The 19,235-nt window shown below is 32.1% G+C and overlaps 1 protein-coding gene across 1 annotated transcript; it reads left to right on the top strand.

Annotated features, from left to right (window-relative positions):
* The first annotated feature begins 8,897 nt into the window (after nt 1-8,897).
* Nucleotides 8,898-15,579, top strand: LOC132068621 (E3 ubiquitin-protein ligase At4g11680-like). Its single transcript, XM_059462263.1, has 5 exons — nt 8,898-9,553; nt 11,543-11,662; nt 11,750-11,882; nt 14,806-14,970; nt 15,075-15,579. The coding sequence occupies exons 1-5, from the start codon at nt 9,021-9,023 to the stop codon at nt 15,249-15,251; spliced, it is 1,128 nt and encodes a 375-aa protein (XP_059318246.1). The 5' UTR covers nt 8,898-9,020; the 3' UTR covers nt 15,252-15,579.
* Nucleotides 15,580-19,235: the final 3,656 nt, after the last annotated feature.

Here is a 19,235-nt window from a genome sequence, read left to right on the forward strand (position 1 = left end):
CTTGCCCTGCCGTAATGTGAAGTTCTTTATTTTAACGTATTCTCTGATGTCTCTTCAGAACTAATTAAGTAATCTCAGTAGAGAGTTAAACAATATGACTCTTCGTCTGTCTAGATCCCAATATTGCATACGGACATTTTCTTCTCCATTTTGTGTCTGGACATGAAAGGGGTATCCTCAAAAATGGACTAATAGTTACCAAATAGCCTCAGTCAAATTACTCAAACCTTAATGAGTTTTGAGAAATTGGCGTTTAAAGGATGGGGCACATAGAATATGAGCAAGCTTAATAACATCATTTGATGCATTTAAATGAGCAGAGAATACCGTTGTATGGTTGTAGGTTTTGTGCTGTGATTGGGGGCTCCTGAATCGCAAGAGCTTTTATGCTTTTAATATAACTTAGGACCCGTTTGCCCATGAGAATTTTTCACTTTTTTTCGGAAAATTATTTTACTTTATTTGGAAGCCATGAAAATTGTAAATACAACTTGAAGTATTTGGAATTTGAAAGCACTTAAAACTTTATTTTTACTTTTTTTCACTTTTAATACAATTACACAACCAATTATTCTTTGCAAAAACTATAATCAAATTCAACACCAACTCCAAATTTCAAATAAAATAAAAAATATTTGGTTTTCATGGCCAAGCGCGTACTTAGCATTAGCAACTTAAGGTCTTATCTAATTTACCTCCACTCACGAATGCGCCAATACCATTTGCCAAAACTAGCAACCGAACAAAAATCAGTTTTTTTCTTATGCGTGTTCCATTCTTATCTATCCAATAGGCAGGCTTCTAAATAAAGAATTAATCACGTCTATATTACCGCCCATTGGATTGATATCACATCTATATTACCGCCCATTGGATTGATAATGACTGGAATATGCATAAGAAAATACTCAATTTTTTTCCTACCGTTAACCATAAAGGTGAAGAACATTGAGATGTTTAAACACAACAGAAAAAGCTCAAATATGTCATCAAATTATAGGAAATAGTTCATTTATGCCACTCGTCAATAGTTTGACTCATATACGCTATTGAACCATTTCTGAAAATGGCTCATTTATGTCACTCGTCAATAATTTGGCTCATTTATGCCATTGAACTATCGGAAATGACTCATTTATGCCACTCATCAATAGTTTAGCTCATTTATGCCATCGCCCGTTACCAAAATGACTCATTCATGCCATTTTTTATTAACGCCGATGGGTAGGGTGTATGAGTTGGATTTTTTTTTATTAATTTGGGATTTAAAATTGGGCCGTTACACAAATAGTATATTTGCACCATTTGTGTAACGATAGAGATATATATACACCACTTTTTTAACGAAGAGTATATCTGCTTTAAATCACAAAATTACTCATTTGCCCATAATTATTATTTATGTAAATGATGTGGCTTGAAAGAAAAATAAAATAAAAATGATTTTTTTTTTAAAGAAAATATATATACTAGCAATATATGCCGGTGCATCGCACAGACCGAACTTGTTTATTCACTTTAATTAGCCAGTCTTTAAGATTTGTATTTTGAAAATAACTTTTAAAAACATTCTAATCTATATCTATCTATCTATATTATATTAAAAGCATGAACTTCCTAACTTGAAAGTTAAATTACTTAAATACCCTTATTAACTTAAAAACCCTACTATTAATTAAAGAGAAAAAAGAAGAAGTAACGCTTAGCACCAACCCAACAAATAAAAAGACGCTACTCTTAACAATAGCCTTGTACGGTTGGAGAAAAAAACGAAAAGATGTTACTCTTAGCAATAGCATTGTACGGTTGGATAAAGGAGGACGCACAATCACACATAGGTCTCCTAATGAGCAGCCATCATTCCATGAATTTTGGTTTCATTATACAATTTCGCTTTCATGGTAACAAGTTATTAGCAGAGTCAAACAAACATTAAGGTATATTTTTTATTTCCTTTTATTGGACGTTTTCTTTGTTAGTAAAAAATGATCGACAGGAATTTGGTGTCAGGTTATTAAAAGTCTATCGGCTGTTCAAATAATTGTTCATTTTGATTTTTTAGCCTGGTCTCTTCTAAGAAGCTCTCTATCTTACTGATAATTTGTCACTTCTTCATTCCAAAATAATAATCATGTCCTCTCTCGATCTCAATTTTTGTGACACTATTTAATTAGACACAGAGTTTAAGAAAGAAAGGAAAACATTTGAAATTTGTGATTCAAAATAAATCTTAGATATTTGTGTAGCCGTAAATCATTTGATACAGTTAAATTGTTTCTAAATATAGAAAGGTGAAATTTTTTATGGATAGACTAACAAGGAATGTGTCTCTACAAAAATTAAATAGATGAATGCATCATTTTAAGAGTTAAACTATATATAAACTTTGACTAACAAACATGTATTTTTTTTAATGTTTGGTATGAGAAGAATCATAACTTATAATACTTTTCGTATAAATAAATATCTAAATTTTAATTTTAAACAATTAAATTAATCTAATCTAATTTTCTTTGAAGAAAAGTCAAATTCACTCTTGAAAAACGAATCGTTTCAAGTAGTTTGGAACAGAGGAAGTACTATTATTGTGCAAAATTATGTGAAATCTGATGCTACATGCATGCTAAAAGTTTTATTCTTTAGAACCGTTGCTTGAGAATCTGATCGTTCTTCATATATTACAAGTAACCAAAAGTTAGCAAGTAAAATGTAGTAAAAAATTGCTTTAGTGGCAAATGTTTCAAAATATTTCTTGCAGGGATATAGTATCATTGAGTGTCGTGCCTCTTTTTTTCTTTTCTACATTTTTGGAGATCTGGATTTCAATGTTTTTATTTAGAATCCGGCTCTTTTTCTTTTTGTTGTTGGAAACTGACATTAGGCTTTTGGAAATATAACTCTCAGGTTAAACATGAAATTATTGTTATGTGCCTCCCTAATTTCTAAATAACACATGGAGAGCGACTATGTTGAGTTGCTGATTTAGTAAACCCGGAAACTTCTATAATTGTAAGTAACAAAACTACTATACTCCCTTCGTCTCAAAATATTTGTCATCTTTATTAAAAATACTTGTCTCAAAATATTTGTCATTTTATTTACCCAAAATAAAATTAAGTAACTTTTTTTCATTTTACCCTTGTATTAATTACATTAATGGGCTGATTTTGTGAGTTCACATACTAACATTTAAGAGGTTTCGTCATTAATGGAGTAAATATTTATTGAGGAGAGAAAACATGATGAAGACATCCGAGATAAGGTGGGAGTGGCCTCTGTGGTGGATAAGATGCGGGAAGCGAGATTGAGATAGTTCGGGCATGTGCAGAGGAGATGCGCAGAGGCTCCAATATGGAGGTGTGAGAGGCTGGCTATGGACGATTTTAGAAGAGGTAGAGGTAGGCCGAATAAGTATGGGGAGAGGTGATTAGACAGGACATGACGCATGTCCAACTTACCAAGGACATGATCATAGATAGGAGATTATAGAGGTCACGTATTAAGGTACAGGGTTAGTTAGTAGTTGAGTGTTTTTTTTACTTATCCTTGCATACTGATAGTTGTAGTATTACTCTCGTAGGCCCTTGTGTTTGATATTAGCTTGCCATGTCTTGTTATATTGCTTTGGATTGCTTTTTTTTTTTTTTTTTTTTTTTCATACGTCGTTTTTCTTGAGTTATTAACGCTTATGTTATTCTTGATACTTTTTATCTCTCTTTGTAAATCGGAATTACTCTCTGCAAAAGCCTAAAAAATTAAAATTAGGGAGTGCCCCGTCAGACACCTTCTCCCTGCGCCACAGACCCCCACTTGGTGGGATTTCTTGGGTATGTTATTGTTGTTAGAGAATATGATGAAATATGTTAAGAGGGTAAAATAGTTAAAATTCTACCCTTATAAATATTTTCTTAATGGACGTGTAAATAAAAAATGCAACAAATATTTTGAGACGGAGGGAGTATTATTTGCTTATATATTTAATAACGCATTCTGAAAAGTTTTATATTGTTGTATCTTCCTTTCTTAAACTTATATTTGATATTGTATAGTACTATACATTAATTCTCTGAATTCTTTCCTCTTTTGGCTGACAAAGAAAGTGTAGAAATAAATAGAAATGTGGCTAAGGGTACATCTCTTCGAAATCAAAAATAAAACGAAGGAAAGATATAGGAGCAATTTTCTTCCCGTTTGGACGACTTAGAAGTTCTAGAAGTACCACTCATTAACTTTAAAAGGTTGTGGCAATGACTTTTATATGTGGAAATATTAAACCGGTCATTTGAGAGGGTCATAACTCATAAGAGACAACCACAAAACAGTACACTTCAGTAAGAGTATGACAATATAGCTAGGTTTACTTTTTTAATGTCTCTTATTATTTATTTATTACTACCCTATATATTTAGTGACGTCCAACTTCTACGAATGATAAGATAGACATTTCATTAAAGTGATGTTCAAACTATAATATGCATGTATACATGTTACAATTAGAAATGACACATGTTTAAATGTTATTTTTTTTGCTAAAATAATTAGTAGGCATAAATATAAATTAGATGCAAAAATTCACACGAGTTTACTTTCAAGCAGTGAAATAATATGTCCTAAATTAATTAGGAGGATCATTTTTACACTTAAAAGTGATATTCAAGTCATTTTGAGATCATGAAATTAAGTGATATTTTTTATACTGTGACTTCTCTAAATATTATCTTCTTTCATTGGTAACTTATTATAAGAGAAACTACTCGGCCGTTAGAAAATTCTCTTTGTTTAAATAATATTGCTATTACTTTAGTAAATTATGTACTGCGTGACTCGACATCCACGTGTAGCGCACGTGCCGAGAAACTAGTTATTATTATATATAGCAACATATATAAAATATATTTTATGTACCATCACGTTAGCTATAATTAGAAAATAGAGTTTAAAAATTAAAAACATATGATGGAATTAAGTATTTGAGATGGAAAAAGTGGACTTTTTTTTTCTCTTGTCGCTTGTGATAAAAGTTGTTCATCGATGTGAAAAAGAAAATTAGTAAGAATATGAGGGAAAATTAATATTTTGATTCTAGGTTTTTCCTTTTAACTTCTTTAATATCTTATATGTATACGGACAGGTTGATGTCCATCTCAATTAACTAACTGTCCAGATCCAAACATAAGAACCGTTGTTGTATATATATAAATTGGATTTTTTAAAAGCAAAATTAATAAAATATTTTTATTAAATTAATTAAAAATATATTATAATTTTTTATATTAACAATTATAGATAAAAAGAATTGTTACAAAGAAATCAAAATTAGAAAGATATATCTTATATCGTAAATCATGAAATTTTAGTTCCGAAATGAAAATATAAAGTAATATACGTTTTATAAATGTAAAGAAACAACAATCAGAGAATGCAAAGGAGAGTAAAATAAGTAAAGTATTGACAAAGAAGGAAAACGGGGATAAAAGTCACTCTCCCTTCACTTTTCTAACATTCATCGTCGACATATCGGGAGAAATAAATTTTTCTTCTTCTTATTTTACCCTTCACATTAATTACTCATTTTCAAATCATTTTCTAAGGTTATTGAGACTACACACCAATAAATATGGATATTATGATAAAATATGTACTTCATTTATTAATTCTTAAAGAGCGTGAAAAGTCAAAAGTGAACAAGTAAAAGTGCACGGAGGAAATAAATATGTGTAGGAGAATTAAAATTGAAGTGTATATGTGTATACATGAAAAAAAAATATTTAGTACTATGACATATGTCCAAGTGGGGTAAAAAAAAAAGTAGTTGGTTAAAGTGTATAATGTATATGACTTTTGGTATAAATTTGCATTGCTATTATTCGTCCTCTCTTCACATTTAAAATATTGATAAAGAAGGAAAACGGAGATAAAAGTCACTCCATCCGTTCACTTTTACTTAACCATGTTAACATATCGAGAGAAAGAAATTTTTGTGCTTATTATTAATTTTACCCTTCACATTAATTACTCATTTTCAAATTATTTTTCAAGACAATTGAAACTTACACCAATAAATATGAATATTATGGTAAAATATATGCTCCCTCCTTCCCATATTACTCGCCACTTTCCTTTTTTCACACCCCTAAAGAAATCATAAATAAAAGATGTATTTTACTATGTTACCACTATCTCTCTCCACTAAATACATTCTAATCAAAATTGACTATTTTCAAGAACATTTATTACTAAGGGTAAGATGAGAGATTTAATTAAATTTATCTTGGTTTTGTAAATGAACAAGTAATTTGGTCATATATTTTTAGTAATGTGGCCAAGTAATATGGGACGAAGAGGGTAAGATATGAAAGATTTAATTAATTTTATCTTAATTTTATAAATGAACAAGTAATTTGGACATATATTTTTAGTAATGTGGCCAAGTAATATGGGACAGAGGGAGTACTTCATTTATTAATTCTTATAAAACGTGAAAAGTCAAAAGTGAACAAGTAAAAGTGCACGAAGGAAATAAATATGTGTCGGAGAATTAAAATTAAAGCATACAATTGTATACGTAAGAAGAGAATAAATATTCGGTACTACGACATATGTCACGTGGAATAAAAAAGTAGTTTAATAATGCCGAAGTAATATGAGACGGAGGGAATACTTCATTTATTAATTCTTAAAGAACTTGAAAAGTCAAAAGTGAACAAATAAAAGTGCACGGAGGAAATAAATATGTCGGAGAATTAAATTTTAAGTACATACGTGTATACCTAAGAAAAGAATAAATATTCAGTATTATGACATATGTCCACGTGGGATAAAAAAATAGTTGGTTAAAGTGTACAATTTATATAGCTTTTGGTATAAGCATTCATTGTTGTGTTGACAATTTTTTCTTCTTGTTTACCCTTAACATTAATTACTCATTTTCTAATCATTCTCCAATTCCAATGATACAAATACACTAATTAATATGAGTATTATAATAAAATAAATACTTCATTTATTGATTCTTAAGAGACGTGCAAAGTAAAAAATGAATAAGTAAAAGTGAATGGAGAAAGTAAGTCTAAACGAAAAGAAGAAAAGCGTGTTAGACACGGGAGACCAAGAATTACATGTGTTAGGGTGTAAACCAATTTGAAACAATGAGAAGCCAACACTAAAAAGGAAAATATAGGAGAGAACAAATTCAATCACCAACCAATAAGATATGTCCAAATATAAAGTACAATCTGTAATACTTTTTGTACAACAAAATATTGCGGTGTTCGTCCATCTTTAACGCTTATATACAATAGACTAGACGGCGTATGCAGCACGGGCCAAACACTTTGGATTATAGTGTATCTATGTGTATGTATTTGCGTTTGGATAGTGATAATATATATATTTTATATTGCTAATAAACATACATAAGTTTGCACTGTTTTTATGTATATATATATATACACTATGTTCAAAACACGATTAATATAACATTGTAGTTTGTGCTCCGTATCCAAAATTTTATTATATTAGTGTTTGCTATGAATACAAAGTTGGCAAAAATTTATTAATACTTTTTAAAAGAGAAGACTTGTTTAAAAGGAAACTATTTTCCTCTCTTTGAGATAAAATAGTAGCAATATTTAAGCATCAATTGATACTTTGAATTTTAATTTAATTAATATAAAGGTGTAAAATATTCTATTGTTAATGTATGTAGATTGGACCTAAACAATACTTATTACTTCCTATGTTTCAATTTATATGAACCTATTTCCTTTTTAGTCCGTGTCAAAATGAATGACCTCCTTTCTAATTTAAAACAAACTCACTTTATGAAATGATTTACAACCACACGAATATTCAACACCTATTTTGAACCACAAGTTTCAAAAGTTTTCACTCTTTCTTAAATGTCGCGTCCAGTCAAATGAGTTCACATAAATTGAAACAGAGGGAGTATTTTTTTATCAAATTTTGATTTGGATAATTCTAATTCAAATTATTAAATTAATTTTACATGTTTAAAACGAAACAAAGTAGAAATTTGATTTTCTATTTAAACGAAGAACTACTATTTTTTAATTTTTGGTAAATATTCTTGGTTTAGCTCATTTTACTTGTCATGTTGTCTTTTGCATGATTTTTTAAGGAAACGTCAATTAGAATTATAATTTGACTAATTTACCTTATTAATTATTTGATCTCTATTTAATATTATTTTTTCTTTTATGACATTAATCTCTTTTCACATTTATTAGAGTAAGAATAAAAGTGAAAAAGTAATTAAATTCTATCTTATTTTAAAATATAAATATTTTTAGTATATTTATTTAGTAAACATAACAAATAAATGACATGGCGAAATAATAAATACAACAGTTAAATATCTAAATTAGATCTCAGGCTAATATAAGAAAGGAAACTGTATGGTTTGGCTATTTAACCTTTTGAAGAAATAATTTCATTTGTTCCCACTAATGGGTTGATACGCATATGGTAATGGATCCATCATTATTGACTTAATGGGGATACTTTGGGAATTACATGAATATTGTTTAATTTTTTAATATGAGATGCACGTTTTTTTTTACATTGCTTGTTTTTTTAATATGGGGTCTATTTTTTTTTTTTAATATTGCTTGATTTTTTTTAATATGGGTCCACCTTTTTTTGCTTTTATTTTATTTTTAATATTGCTTGGCATTTTTAGTATGGAGCCCATCTTATTATTTTTTTTGTTTTTAAGTGGTGACTGATGACAAAATTTGGGTAAAACTCATGCTTCTATAGTAGAAAAATATATATATATATATATATATATAAACAGAAGCGTGTTATTTGGCTGTAAAATCGAAATAGGTGTCTTATCAAACTCGACGATGGCGTAATGTGGTCCCACAGAATACGTCAGCTCAGCTCCACTTTCCTAATCCAAATTCCAAACAATCACTTTGTCTGAAAATCAACCTTCACCAACCTCAAAATTGTCATTTTTTCAGGATCGTAGTAATTAACACAATTTTGCGGCAATGTCTACCGACGTTAGTCCGAGTAACGTTAGCTCCATCGATACGACACCGTTCCTCACCAATTCCCGTAGCCGACACAACTCATTCCGTCGGCGTCCAAGTCTCCGTGGAGCCGCCGGCTTCTTACGGCGCGCAAGCAGCCGCCGATTAATGCGCGAGCCATCTATGCGTGTCCGAGAAGCCGCAGCTGAACAAATCGAAGAACGACAAAGTGATTGGGCTTACTCAAAACCTATAGTTATATTAGATCTCTTATGGAACTTAGCTTTTGTTATCGTATCTGTTTCGGTGCTTATACTTAGTAGAAATGAGTCTCCTTCTATGCCGCTAAGGGTTTGGATTGTTGGATATGGTTTGCAGAGTGTGCTTCATATGGTTTGTGTTTTTGTTGAGTATCGAAGACGAAGACGAAGACGGATAAGGAATTTGTCAGCAAATTTGACAAGTGGGGTTGGGAATTTGAGTTCGGAGAGTGATGGAGGGGAGTCTGGTGATTATTTATCCGAGAGACGTCAAAATGAGGATGAAACTAGGTAACATATGATCATTCCATAAGAATTACTATTACTATTACTCCATCCATTCAGACTTATAAATTATGTTTGAAACTGTTCTAATTTCTATACAATTTGTACATCTCAAGATAATATTTTAAACCGTATACATGTTCAATATACATGTTCAAATAACTTGGGGACAGGACAGGACATGACCCTAGACAGGCTATGTTTATCTTGCTATTTTGTTGTCATTATTTTTCCTTTCGGTTGTGCATATGATCCCATGAGAATTACTATTACTCCATCCATTAAATTAGAATTCAATTCATTAAAACTATTCAATTAACTAATGTTTCATTATAAATCAAGTTAATGTTTTAAACTGCATACCTGTTCAAACACTGTCACATAAGATGGACTGACAATATTCTTTTCTCATCTTCTTCTTATTTAGTACTAGTATTATTTAGTATTCGCTTGGTATCTTATTCTTCAATTTTTACTACTACATGTTGCTTCATTTGCTTTGTATATGTTGCTATTTTGCTGTCGTTATTTTCCTGTCAATCCGGTTCAAAAGAAGTATAGTCAAAGCAAGACTGAGAATATTATCGTTGTTGGTAATTCTCACTATTGTGGATGCTTATTGGTGAAACTCTCATAAGAAGTTGCTTGATGTGTTTCTAGGGTAAGTTGGCTTAATGTTATTAGTTGAACTCTGAAGCTAGTGTCTGTAGAATGGTTGAAAGACCGGTAGCCCTTGAAAATAATGAGAAAAGAGGAATTGGAAATTGGATGTGGACAAGATGTGTCTAATCTGGTTTTGGAAGGGCTTGGAATCTTTTGTGTATCCAGATAAAGGTATCAATTTGTTTGCTCTGCCCTGTCTTTCGTCAAGATAGGAGGCCCCGGTAATCATTTTATTAGTAATTGGGATACTCAGAGTAGTGCAGAAAAATGACATCTGGATTGTGGTTTTCTGATGGCTGCAGATGTTATTTCCTGGATAGCTTGTTTATCTTTTGTATGAATGTTGCTTTATCATAGATAATCACTGCATAAATCTGCTGTGTCAATATTGGCCTATTTGGTTGGAGAGTCACTAGAGGCTTCATTTTGAGAAACAATCTGATGGAACCTCTCTTATTGGAATAGTGAGGGCAGGGGAGACTTTACTTCTCGAGACTTTGCTAATGGGAGACATTTGTTTCCTGAACAGAAAAGTGTAGGTTTTGATCATTGTCTCAGACTCTCAGATTGTTAGATTTATACGTAAATCATGAGTTGATTTGGCTAATTAACTATATAGTGGTATTAAAATTAATTAGGGATATGTATTTTGGTGTACTCAAATTTAGTGCTAGTTTCCTTTTTTAACTTTGCATCGTTAGAGTATGTGATCATCTCATCTAAAAGTTTAAGATGTTAGAGAGTCACACTTTTATTTATTTAATTATGTCTCTAACATGCCCCTTACGTGCAAGCTTGATTCTTTTTTATGGGTCAAGCAAGTAAAAATTCTTTTTGATAATATGTGGCAGTGAGACTAGGATCCCTAGGATCCCTGTCTGCTCTGATATCATGTTAAAGTCGTAACCTATTAGAGAGAGCACACTTTTATTTGTTTAATTATGTCTCCAACATATATAAACTTGGATTTCTTTTGGACTTGCTTTTGCTATACAATTGGCTACAGTTTGGTGCTACACAGCAATCCTCTTCACTTTAGTGTAACTCAAAAGTAAACTTAGAAGCTGAAGTGGCACCGATGTCACTTGATGCTCTAGTTTCCATTTGAAGCAATGGACTTACTGGCGAATTTGAGAAATAATGTCCAGTAGGCTGCCGAACAGAATAGTTGATCTCGAATCTCAAAGTTATTCATACTGATACAAGCTGTGGAGGATGAAAGTTGTTTTTTATGTTACTGATACTAGATCATCGTCTTTTATGTTTTTAGGAGAATAAAACTGCATATTTGTGCCTAATAATGTACCACTGCATTTTGATTTATTGTTTCAGTGTTGCCAAGCATCTGGAGTCTGCAAACACCATGTTTTCTTTCATTTGGTGGATAATCGGATTCTATTGGGTATCTGCTGGTGGCCAAACTATGACCCGTGATGCACCTCAACTTTACTGGTTTATCTCAACACTAGGCTCTAGCTCTGCCTCATTTTCTTTTGCTTCTACTTTATGTTAATGTTAATTTACGTGGTGTTTTTGCAGGCTTTGTATCACATTTCTGGCGTTTGATGTATTTTTTGTTGTTATATGTGTTGCTGTCGCTTGTGTCATTGGAATTGCTGTTTGCTGCTGTCTCCCATGCATCATTGCAATCTTATATGCAGTGGCAGATCAGGTATCTCTGTAAATCCTTTTCTCACTTCTATCGGTTGTCACGATTCACATCAAACGACTTCCCTTTTGGCATGTAATTCTCAAATATCAGTTCCAAAGCTATCTCAGTAGGGAAATACCTTGATTATGGAAAGATTTGCTTGCTTCTGTATGAACAGTATATAATCCATGTTTAGTCTTATCCCTTTGTGCTATTTTACCTTCAAGTTAAACCTCTTTCTTGTCTCATGGTAGACGTAAATGTTCTTTGTTGCAAGCTGCCATGCATGTTTCTCGGCACATGACATTGTCCAGAGATTCTGAGAGTTCTATTTTACACCTTAGAATTGTGGACATATGTAAAATACGGAAAAGAGTATATTTGCCCTTGTACTTTCTCAAATAAGCTATATTTGCCCCTCGTTATAATTTTTTGATTAATTTGCCCTTGTACTCTTTACAAGGGTCATATTTACCCCTACTCCGTTAAATCCTCATGTCCTCACATAAAATTACTTCGCGATGCCTACGTGGCCTTTTTCCCCCCAATTAACGTCCACTGCCATCTGTCACGACCATTGTTACCCTTTTTTTTTTTCCAATCCTTTTTAGTTTTTCTTAAGAAAATTATCCCACTTGGGAATAACAATGTAATTATGTGTCTTAATTAAACAAAGTTTACATTTAATTATTTGAAAAATAATGCGGCATTTCATGATATATGTTTTGTCCCTTTAAAACCAACATTTTCTGGTCATCTCTTTTCCGAACGGTCATGCCTTCTTCTAAGTCAAAATATCTTTTTTCTATTCTAAGAATTTTTTGTTCTTCAACCTCGTAAAAGTTGCAATTAAATATTTATTGAATTGTGTTAACCCGCTAAAAAACTTGTGTTAACCGCTTTTTAGTTAAAAGTTTAAGTGTAGATATTAATGAGTATATTATATTTCTATCAATCTACAATGCAGTAGTCCTATTATTTTGTTGTGGTTGAGATGGGAAGATATTTCGTTGAATGACAATGAAATTCCAAATAAGAATTCTTAGGTGGAGACATTGGATTTAACTTATGAGGGGTAAATATAGCCCTAAAGTTGGATGGCAAGGATAAATATGGCCCTAAAGTTGGATGGCAAGGGCAAATATATCGAAAAAGTATAACGAAGGACAAATATAGCTTATTTGTGAGAGTACAAGGGCAAATATGACCCTTTTTTTATTTAAAATAACCCCTTCGAATTTGTATTTTGCCCCCTTAAAGACATCTCTTTTTTGTATTTGTTCCCTCCAAAGTAGTAGTTGTGCGTTTGCCACTGAGTGTAATGTTATATAAGTTCTTCTGCCATTAAGTTCAGTTAGTAATGGTTCAAAGATGCTGCTTTATCTCACTGAATATTGACACTTACCTTGTACTATAAACACATTTTATCTTGTGAGCGTGTGGGAAAATGGGTGGAAAATTTTGTTTAAATTGTTGGTCCATAACCCAATAATGTTACTATTCAATATGTAATATTCACTAATCCATTTTGGGACCTATTCATGACAATGGTCAGCTAAAGGTCACTGGTTGAACTCTTAGATATTAGCCATTATGCAAATCATAAAAAATTGGTGGAGGAGTTTCTCTTGATCTTATGCTCTCTAATGGAGGGTTTCTGAATGAGTTTTCACCTTCTTTGGTTCCTATTATCATCTAAGAGCTCGTTTGGATTAGCTGAAAAAAAGTGGCTTTTAAGCCTAAGTGCTTAAAGTACTTTTTAAGTCCTGAAAGTTATTTTATAAATAAGCAGCTACGTGTTTGAATAAAAGTGTTTAAAGGGTTTTTAGAAGTAAGGGTGGTATTGGAATTAATAGAAAATATAAGGGATCAAAGGGTAAAGTTGTTGGTCAAACCAAAATGGCTTTTAAGCCCAAAAAAAAAAAAAAGTTGGGGTTGAGCAACTTCTTGGTTCTGGCATATTTTAAGCACTTTTTAACTTAATTTAAGCTCTTTTCTATTTTACCAAACACTCAAGTAAGCTAAAAATGGCTTATAGGCTGGTTTGCCAGCTTATAAGCCAATCCAAACGGGCTCTAACTTGATTAACTGTTCAATCTAAGCTATTTAAATAATGATCTCCTCCTATTTGGGAGTGTACAACTTTGCCTCAGTCCCAAACAAATTTTAGAACGATAGTACATAAATGGTCTTATGTATTTATTTCTTTTAACTTCTTTGTTTAAATGATTTATTTTTTCTTAAAATAAGCTAATCTTATAATATTTGTGGTTAAGGGAAGAAAAAACAATTTTTGTTTGAGCATTTTGCACATTCCTGTGTTTATAGATAATGTCAGCTTGAGAATATTTGGAAACTCATACCATTAAAAAAAAGAATATTTAGAAACTCATCAGACTTGAATACTGTGGTTTGGGGAGAGCTATTCTTTTTAATACATTGTTTGAGTTAGAGCTCCTTGTTATCCGTAAACCAAGAGAAACAAAGCTTTAAATGTGCAGAACATATTGGTTTTGTTCAATATAGTTCAAAGAATCGTTGCAAATATGTGTTAGTTTATCCATTTGTTTGGGTTGTTTCATTCTTCCAAGTTATTTCAGAAACATAAAATCGGGGAAGGTAGGTGTAATCAGTGTTTTTGGGGATTTTTCTTGAGCAGCCTTTTATTAAGACCTTTATAGTTCATTCCTGCTGTCTTTTAATTTTCCTCATAAGAAAATTTTTTTTTTTAACATAGTAGTACAATACCATCTCTGCACTATATTTCTTAAAGGTGATATAGATACGTATTATTGTAATATGAGTCAAATTAATCAAAAAGTTGGAGTCCATATCTCTGCAGCCTTGCACATTCAAATACAATTGGAATTTCAACTCTTGACTGAATCGTGTGACTAGTCAAATCCGACCATATCTCTCATAATTTGATTATTCTTTGAAACAGGAAGGAGCGACTAAGGAAGATGTTGAAAGACTGCCTAAATACAAGTTTAAGAGACTTGGTAACTTTGAGAAAGAGAATGGTGAGATTCAAGAATCATTTGGAGGAGTAATGGTTGAATGCGACACTGATACACCAACTGAGCATGTTCTTTCACCGGAGGATGCTGTATGTATTATCAAACATTTATCTTTCTTGGCCAGGAATTTTTCATTAAGCATCTCAAACTTTCCTAGTCCAAGAAGTTAAAAAATCGTTCTTTAAATTTGCAGGAATGTTGCATTTGCCTTTGTTCCTATGAAGATGGAATTGAGCTGCGTGAGCTCCCTTGTTGTCACCATTTTCACGCAGCCTGCATAGACAAATGGTTGTATATAAATGCGACGTGTCCTCTTTGCAAGTTCAATATACTCAAAAATGGCAATCAAAGTGGCAGTGAAGAAGCATAAGCAAGCTCACCACTTATATATCCTTCGAATTAAAGATCTTCACACAGTTTTGGGTATTGGATCTTCTCTTGGACCTGAAATATCTTCACCAGGTTCTAACTGGCAGCCCAAAACTTGCGTCTGCTCTCATAACTTTTTAGTATATATGGCTGTTAACTTCTGTGTTCCATATAATATCAATAGAGGTGGCAGTAAATTTGCTTTACCTTATGTTTGGTTTCTTCCTGGTATATCTTACAAGTGTATGTTGTATGAAAATTTAGGGGTGGCAATTTTAACCGAGGTTTGGTTAACCCACCCAACCCGCTCATATTGAACCCGTATACAACCTGTCCATATAAATATGGGTTAACGTGTTTGCAACTGATAATAAAGCGGTTTGGAAATGTGTAACTAATGCGGTTTTCTTGTCCGCATGTTTTACTGATGCAGTATGCTAAGACCTTGCCTTCTGTAGATAATCATGCCTTGTTGTAAGATTTTCTAATTTTTTTGACACCTTGAACGTGTGGTGTTTTCTGGGATCGAAATAATCATGGTGGCAATGCGGAAGCTAACAATTGCAAACTTGAACGATGATAAATCAGATGGCAAAGAAAAACATATTAAAAGGGACTTCTTGTGTTGTATGAGAAAGCAAATCTTCTATTTATAGAAGTTCAAAATTTTTCCTCCCAGAAATGGGATAGATATAGTAGTCTTCTTCCCACAAAGAGAACTTTTTTCTGCCCAGAAATCCTTTTTGAAGTAAACAATAATTATGGTAGAATCTAAATAAGGTTACAAATTGAGGGCGTTCCCTAACAGTTTTCCCCATCTAACAGTTGAACTCTTAGTTTAACTTTAGTTGGGTCTTAGGATTGCACTTTAGTGATTGCATAATCAGCTTGTACAGCCATGCTTTTAGTGCTGTACTTTTCCTTTGATTGACAAAACCAAAAAAATGTTTTTTTTTTCCACAATTACCACACATGTCCTTGGAGATAACTAGGTGTTATAAGGATATTTCAGATATTTAACCATTTAGTATGTCGCAGCTGTAAACACCTAATTTTTGATCAAACATGAATTTTTACATCATTTTTAGCGTTTAAATATTTCTTTTAGGTTTAATTAAATATTTTAATTTTATTTCATTTTTAGTATGTCTTACTTTAAAAATTTGAAAGCTACAAAAATAGAGTCACTTTTTAGGATAAGTTTTGCCCTCATTTTTCCAAAAAGAATAGAAAATCTACAAAAAAAAATATGTTTCTTCTAATTTGGGTTTTAATAAATAAGCTAGTGATTTTTAGTAGTTTTCTTAGTTTAGATTTCATTTTGGACCACCTATTAAATTTTTCTACATTGTATTAATCTAAAAAGTAGTTCATTAGTAGTTTTTATCTTACGTTATATTTTAAAGCACAAAAGGAACAAAATAAAAAATAAGGTGAAATAACAAAACTAACCTAAAACTACCTTGCCACTAAAATCAAGACCCCTATAATACCGCACCTCTTACGTCTATCCCTACAAAAACTAACCAAAAATTTTGCAACAAAATATATCCCTGCACTCACAGCCGCCTAAACTACCCCAACCAAACCCAATCCTAATCCCTATCCCTTAAACCCCTCAACCATAACTAATTCCCCACTTATCGACTCACTTATCCTTGCGTTCCTTTTAATTAGGTAGCAACTATACACGGCACTACTTCCATTCACCTATATAAATTAACCATACACGCAGTAAAAAAAAAAAAACACAAAAACAGAGAGGAAAATGTAAAACACAGAAACAAGCACATGATATAGAGAGGAAAAGAATTTCAGAAAAAAAAAAGTGTGGTTTTTAGCAAAGAGTTTGCAAGTTTGCGAGCTTGAGTTGTGGTTCTGTCGAGTTGATGACGACGTTCTTGCTGCTATTTTCAGTTACCTTACTACACAGGTTCTTACTTCTTTCTATTTAATTTTGGCAACTTTATTGTGAATAAAATTTGAGCAAGACGATTCGGAAATAGTTTCTTAGATTATTTAGCATGTAAGTTTTGAGCTAATCATGTTATATTTCCAGTTGCATATTATGTTTGATTATCAGCGTTGTTTTCTCTTATTCCATTCAAGTCACCATGTTTTGAGTTCGATATTTTGTTAGACCCTGTTTAGATTAAAGGCCAAAAATAAAGTTTATGGTCCATTAAAAAGTGTTTCGGTGTTTCGTTTTGGTCGAGAACGAGTACTGTTTTAATATGAATAGGCTATTGCTAGTCATCAATTTTTAAAAAAATAGATATTGGGTTTTTTTTGTAAAAAAATAAAAAAAATAAAAAAGGGATCCGGTTCGTGTTGGTAAGTCAATATTCATTGTAGTTGAGATTTATATTTGAAGTACAGATGTGAGGATTCATTTAAAGCCCATGCATATGTGCAGTTCATAGTTTACTAGTTTAGTATGAATATCTAAGCATGAGGTTTAACTGGTTATCAGCTAAAAAAAAAAAAGTACGAAGAGGCAATACTTGTATGCCATCTTTGCGTTTGTGATTTTTGAGTTATTTATGGCTTGGGTGCTTATCTTTGCTCAATATTTTTTTATATAGGTAGTTGATAGTAGGTTTTTTTTAATTCTTTTATTTTCTGTTCGTTGGTTCTCAAAAATTCTTTGTGTAAGTTTTATTTGTTTTTTCTAGATATTAGCTTACTGTTGTGTCTAAATAAAGTAACGAATAATAGAACATTGGCAAGCACTAGTTAAAAGTGATTAAAGAACACATAGTGTTTAAAATAAAGAATAGCCTTAATAGACTTAATATCATGTTTCATCACTTAATAAAATGCTATTTGAGCCTAATGACGGTCCTTAGTTTGAAGTTGAGTGCTTAATATTGAATTGGTCATTGTTTCTTATTGAATATATATCCATGTTTTGTTGAGATAAAGTGATTTGAATTTGACCAAGCGTTTTTGATTTAAAACTTTGAAAAGAATAAGGCGCGAGATAAAAGATCGAAATTGTGGTAAGGGCAGGAAGTCTTGCTACCAGTACATCACACACTAAAAAAAAAAAATTAGACAGTTTTTTTTTTTAATAATTCCAAAACAATAAAGAGGCTAAAAATAAGTACTTTTAAGCTCATAAGTATAATGTATCCTAAAAAATAATTAAGCCGAATATAAGTTGATAAAGCGACCGTGCTAGAACCATGGGACTCGAGGGGTGCCTCATACCTTCCCCTCGGTCAATAGAATTTCTTATCCGGACTTTTGTTTTCGCAGACCAATAAAAATAGAGTCATTTCCTTTTGATTAGAGATTCATAAGGTGACTTGGAACACCAAAATTCAATTCCAAGTGGCGACTCTGGAACAAAGAAATAATCCCTTCTCAAAACGTCACTTTAAGTGGAAAAACCCTTTTTTATAGCTATAAACTAATTTATTTATTTAGGTGAAAGAAAGGGGTGTGACAGATGGCGACTCTGCTGGGGATAACCAGAATTCGAGCTTTTTATATTGACTCATATTTGGCTTTACTTGATTTTTTTTTTTTTTTTTGGATCCATATACTATTTATTGACCTAATGTGCTATTTGCCTGCTTATTTACCGCTTTGATATTGTCTGAATTGTAATATAAACTATCTTCTCTCACGCACCCATCTGAGTCTTCTGACATACACTTTACACACATTGTGCACTCGGAGATGCGATTACGCTCCCGAACCTTTCTTTGAGATACTAGAGATGCGGTTACGCTCCTGGGAAGGATGTTTATAGTGACACATGTTTTAGGATGGGGAGGAAAAATAGTGAGGCGGAAACAACTTGCTACGGTGCTTGTCCCTTGCGAAACTTGAGTTGTCCGCTCGTTTACGACCCCGATCTGAGACACCTACTCCATCAGTATGTTAAACTTAGTCGAACAAGCCACATACGGTGATTATCCTTAATAGGCTATGCTTTGTTTGCATCATGTGCATTTGACTTAGTAGGGCTCGGCAC

This window comes from Lycium ferocissimum, chromosome 8 (assembly GCF_029784015.1).
Source record: "Lycium ferocissimum isolate CSIRO_LF1 chromosome 8, AGI_CSIRO_Lferr_CH_V1, whole genome shotgun sequence".
In the NCBI taxonomy this organism is placed as follows: Eukaryota; Viridiplantae; Streptophyta; class Magnoliopsida; order Solanales; family Solanaceae; genus Lycium; species Lycium ferocissimum.

What these genes read in the sequence shown, in the direction of transcription:
- LOC132068621 (XM_059462263.1), top strand. Translation starts at nt 9,021, where the DNA reads ATGTCTACCGACGTTAGTCCGAGTAACGTTAGCTCCATCGATACGACA. An exon ending in CAAAATGAGGATGAAACTAG is followed by an intron (nt 9,554 to 11,542) that starts GTAACATATGAT and finishes TTATTGTTTCAG; the next exon opens with TGTTGCCAAGCATCTGGAGT. An exon ending in TTCTTTCACCGGAGGATGCT is followed by an intron (nt 14,971 to 15,074) that starts GTATGTATTATC and finishes TTAAATTTGCAG; the next exon opens with GAATGTTGCATTTGCCTTTG.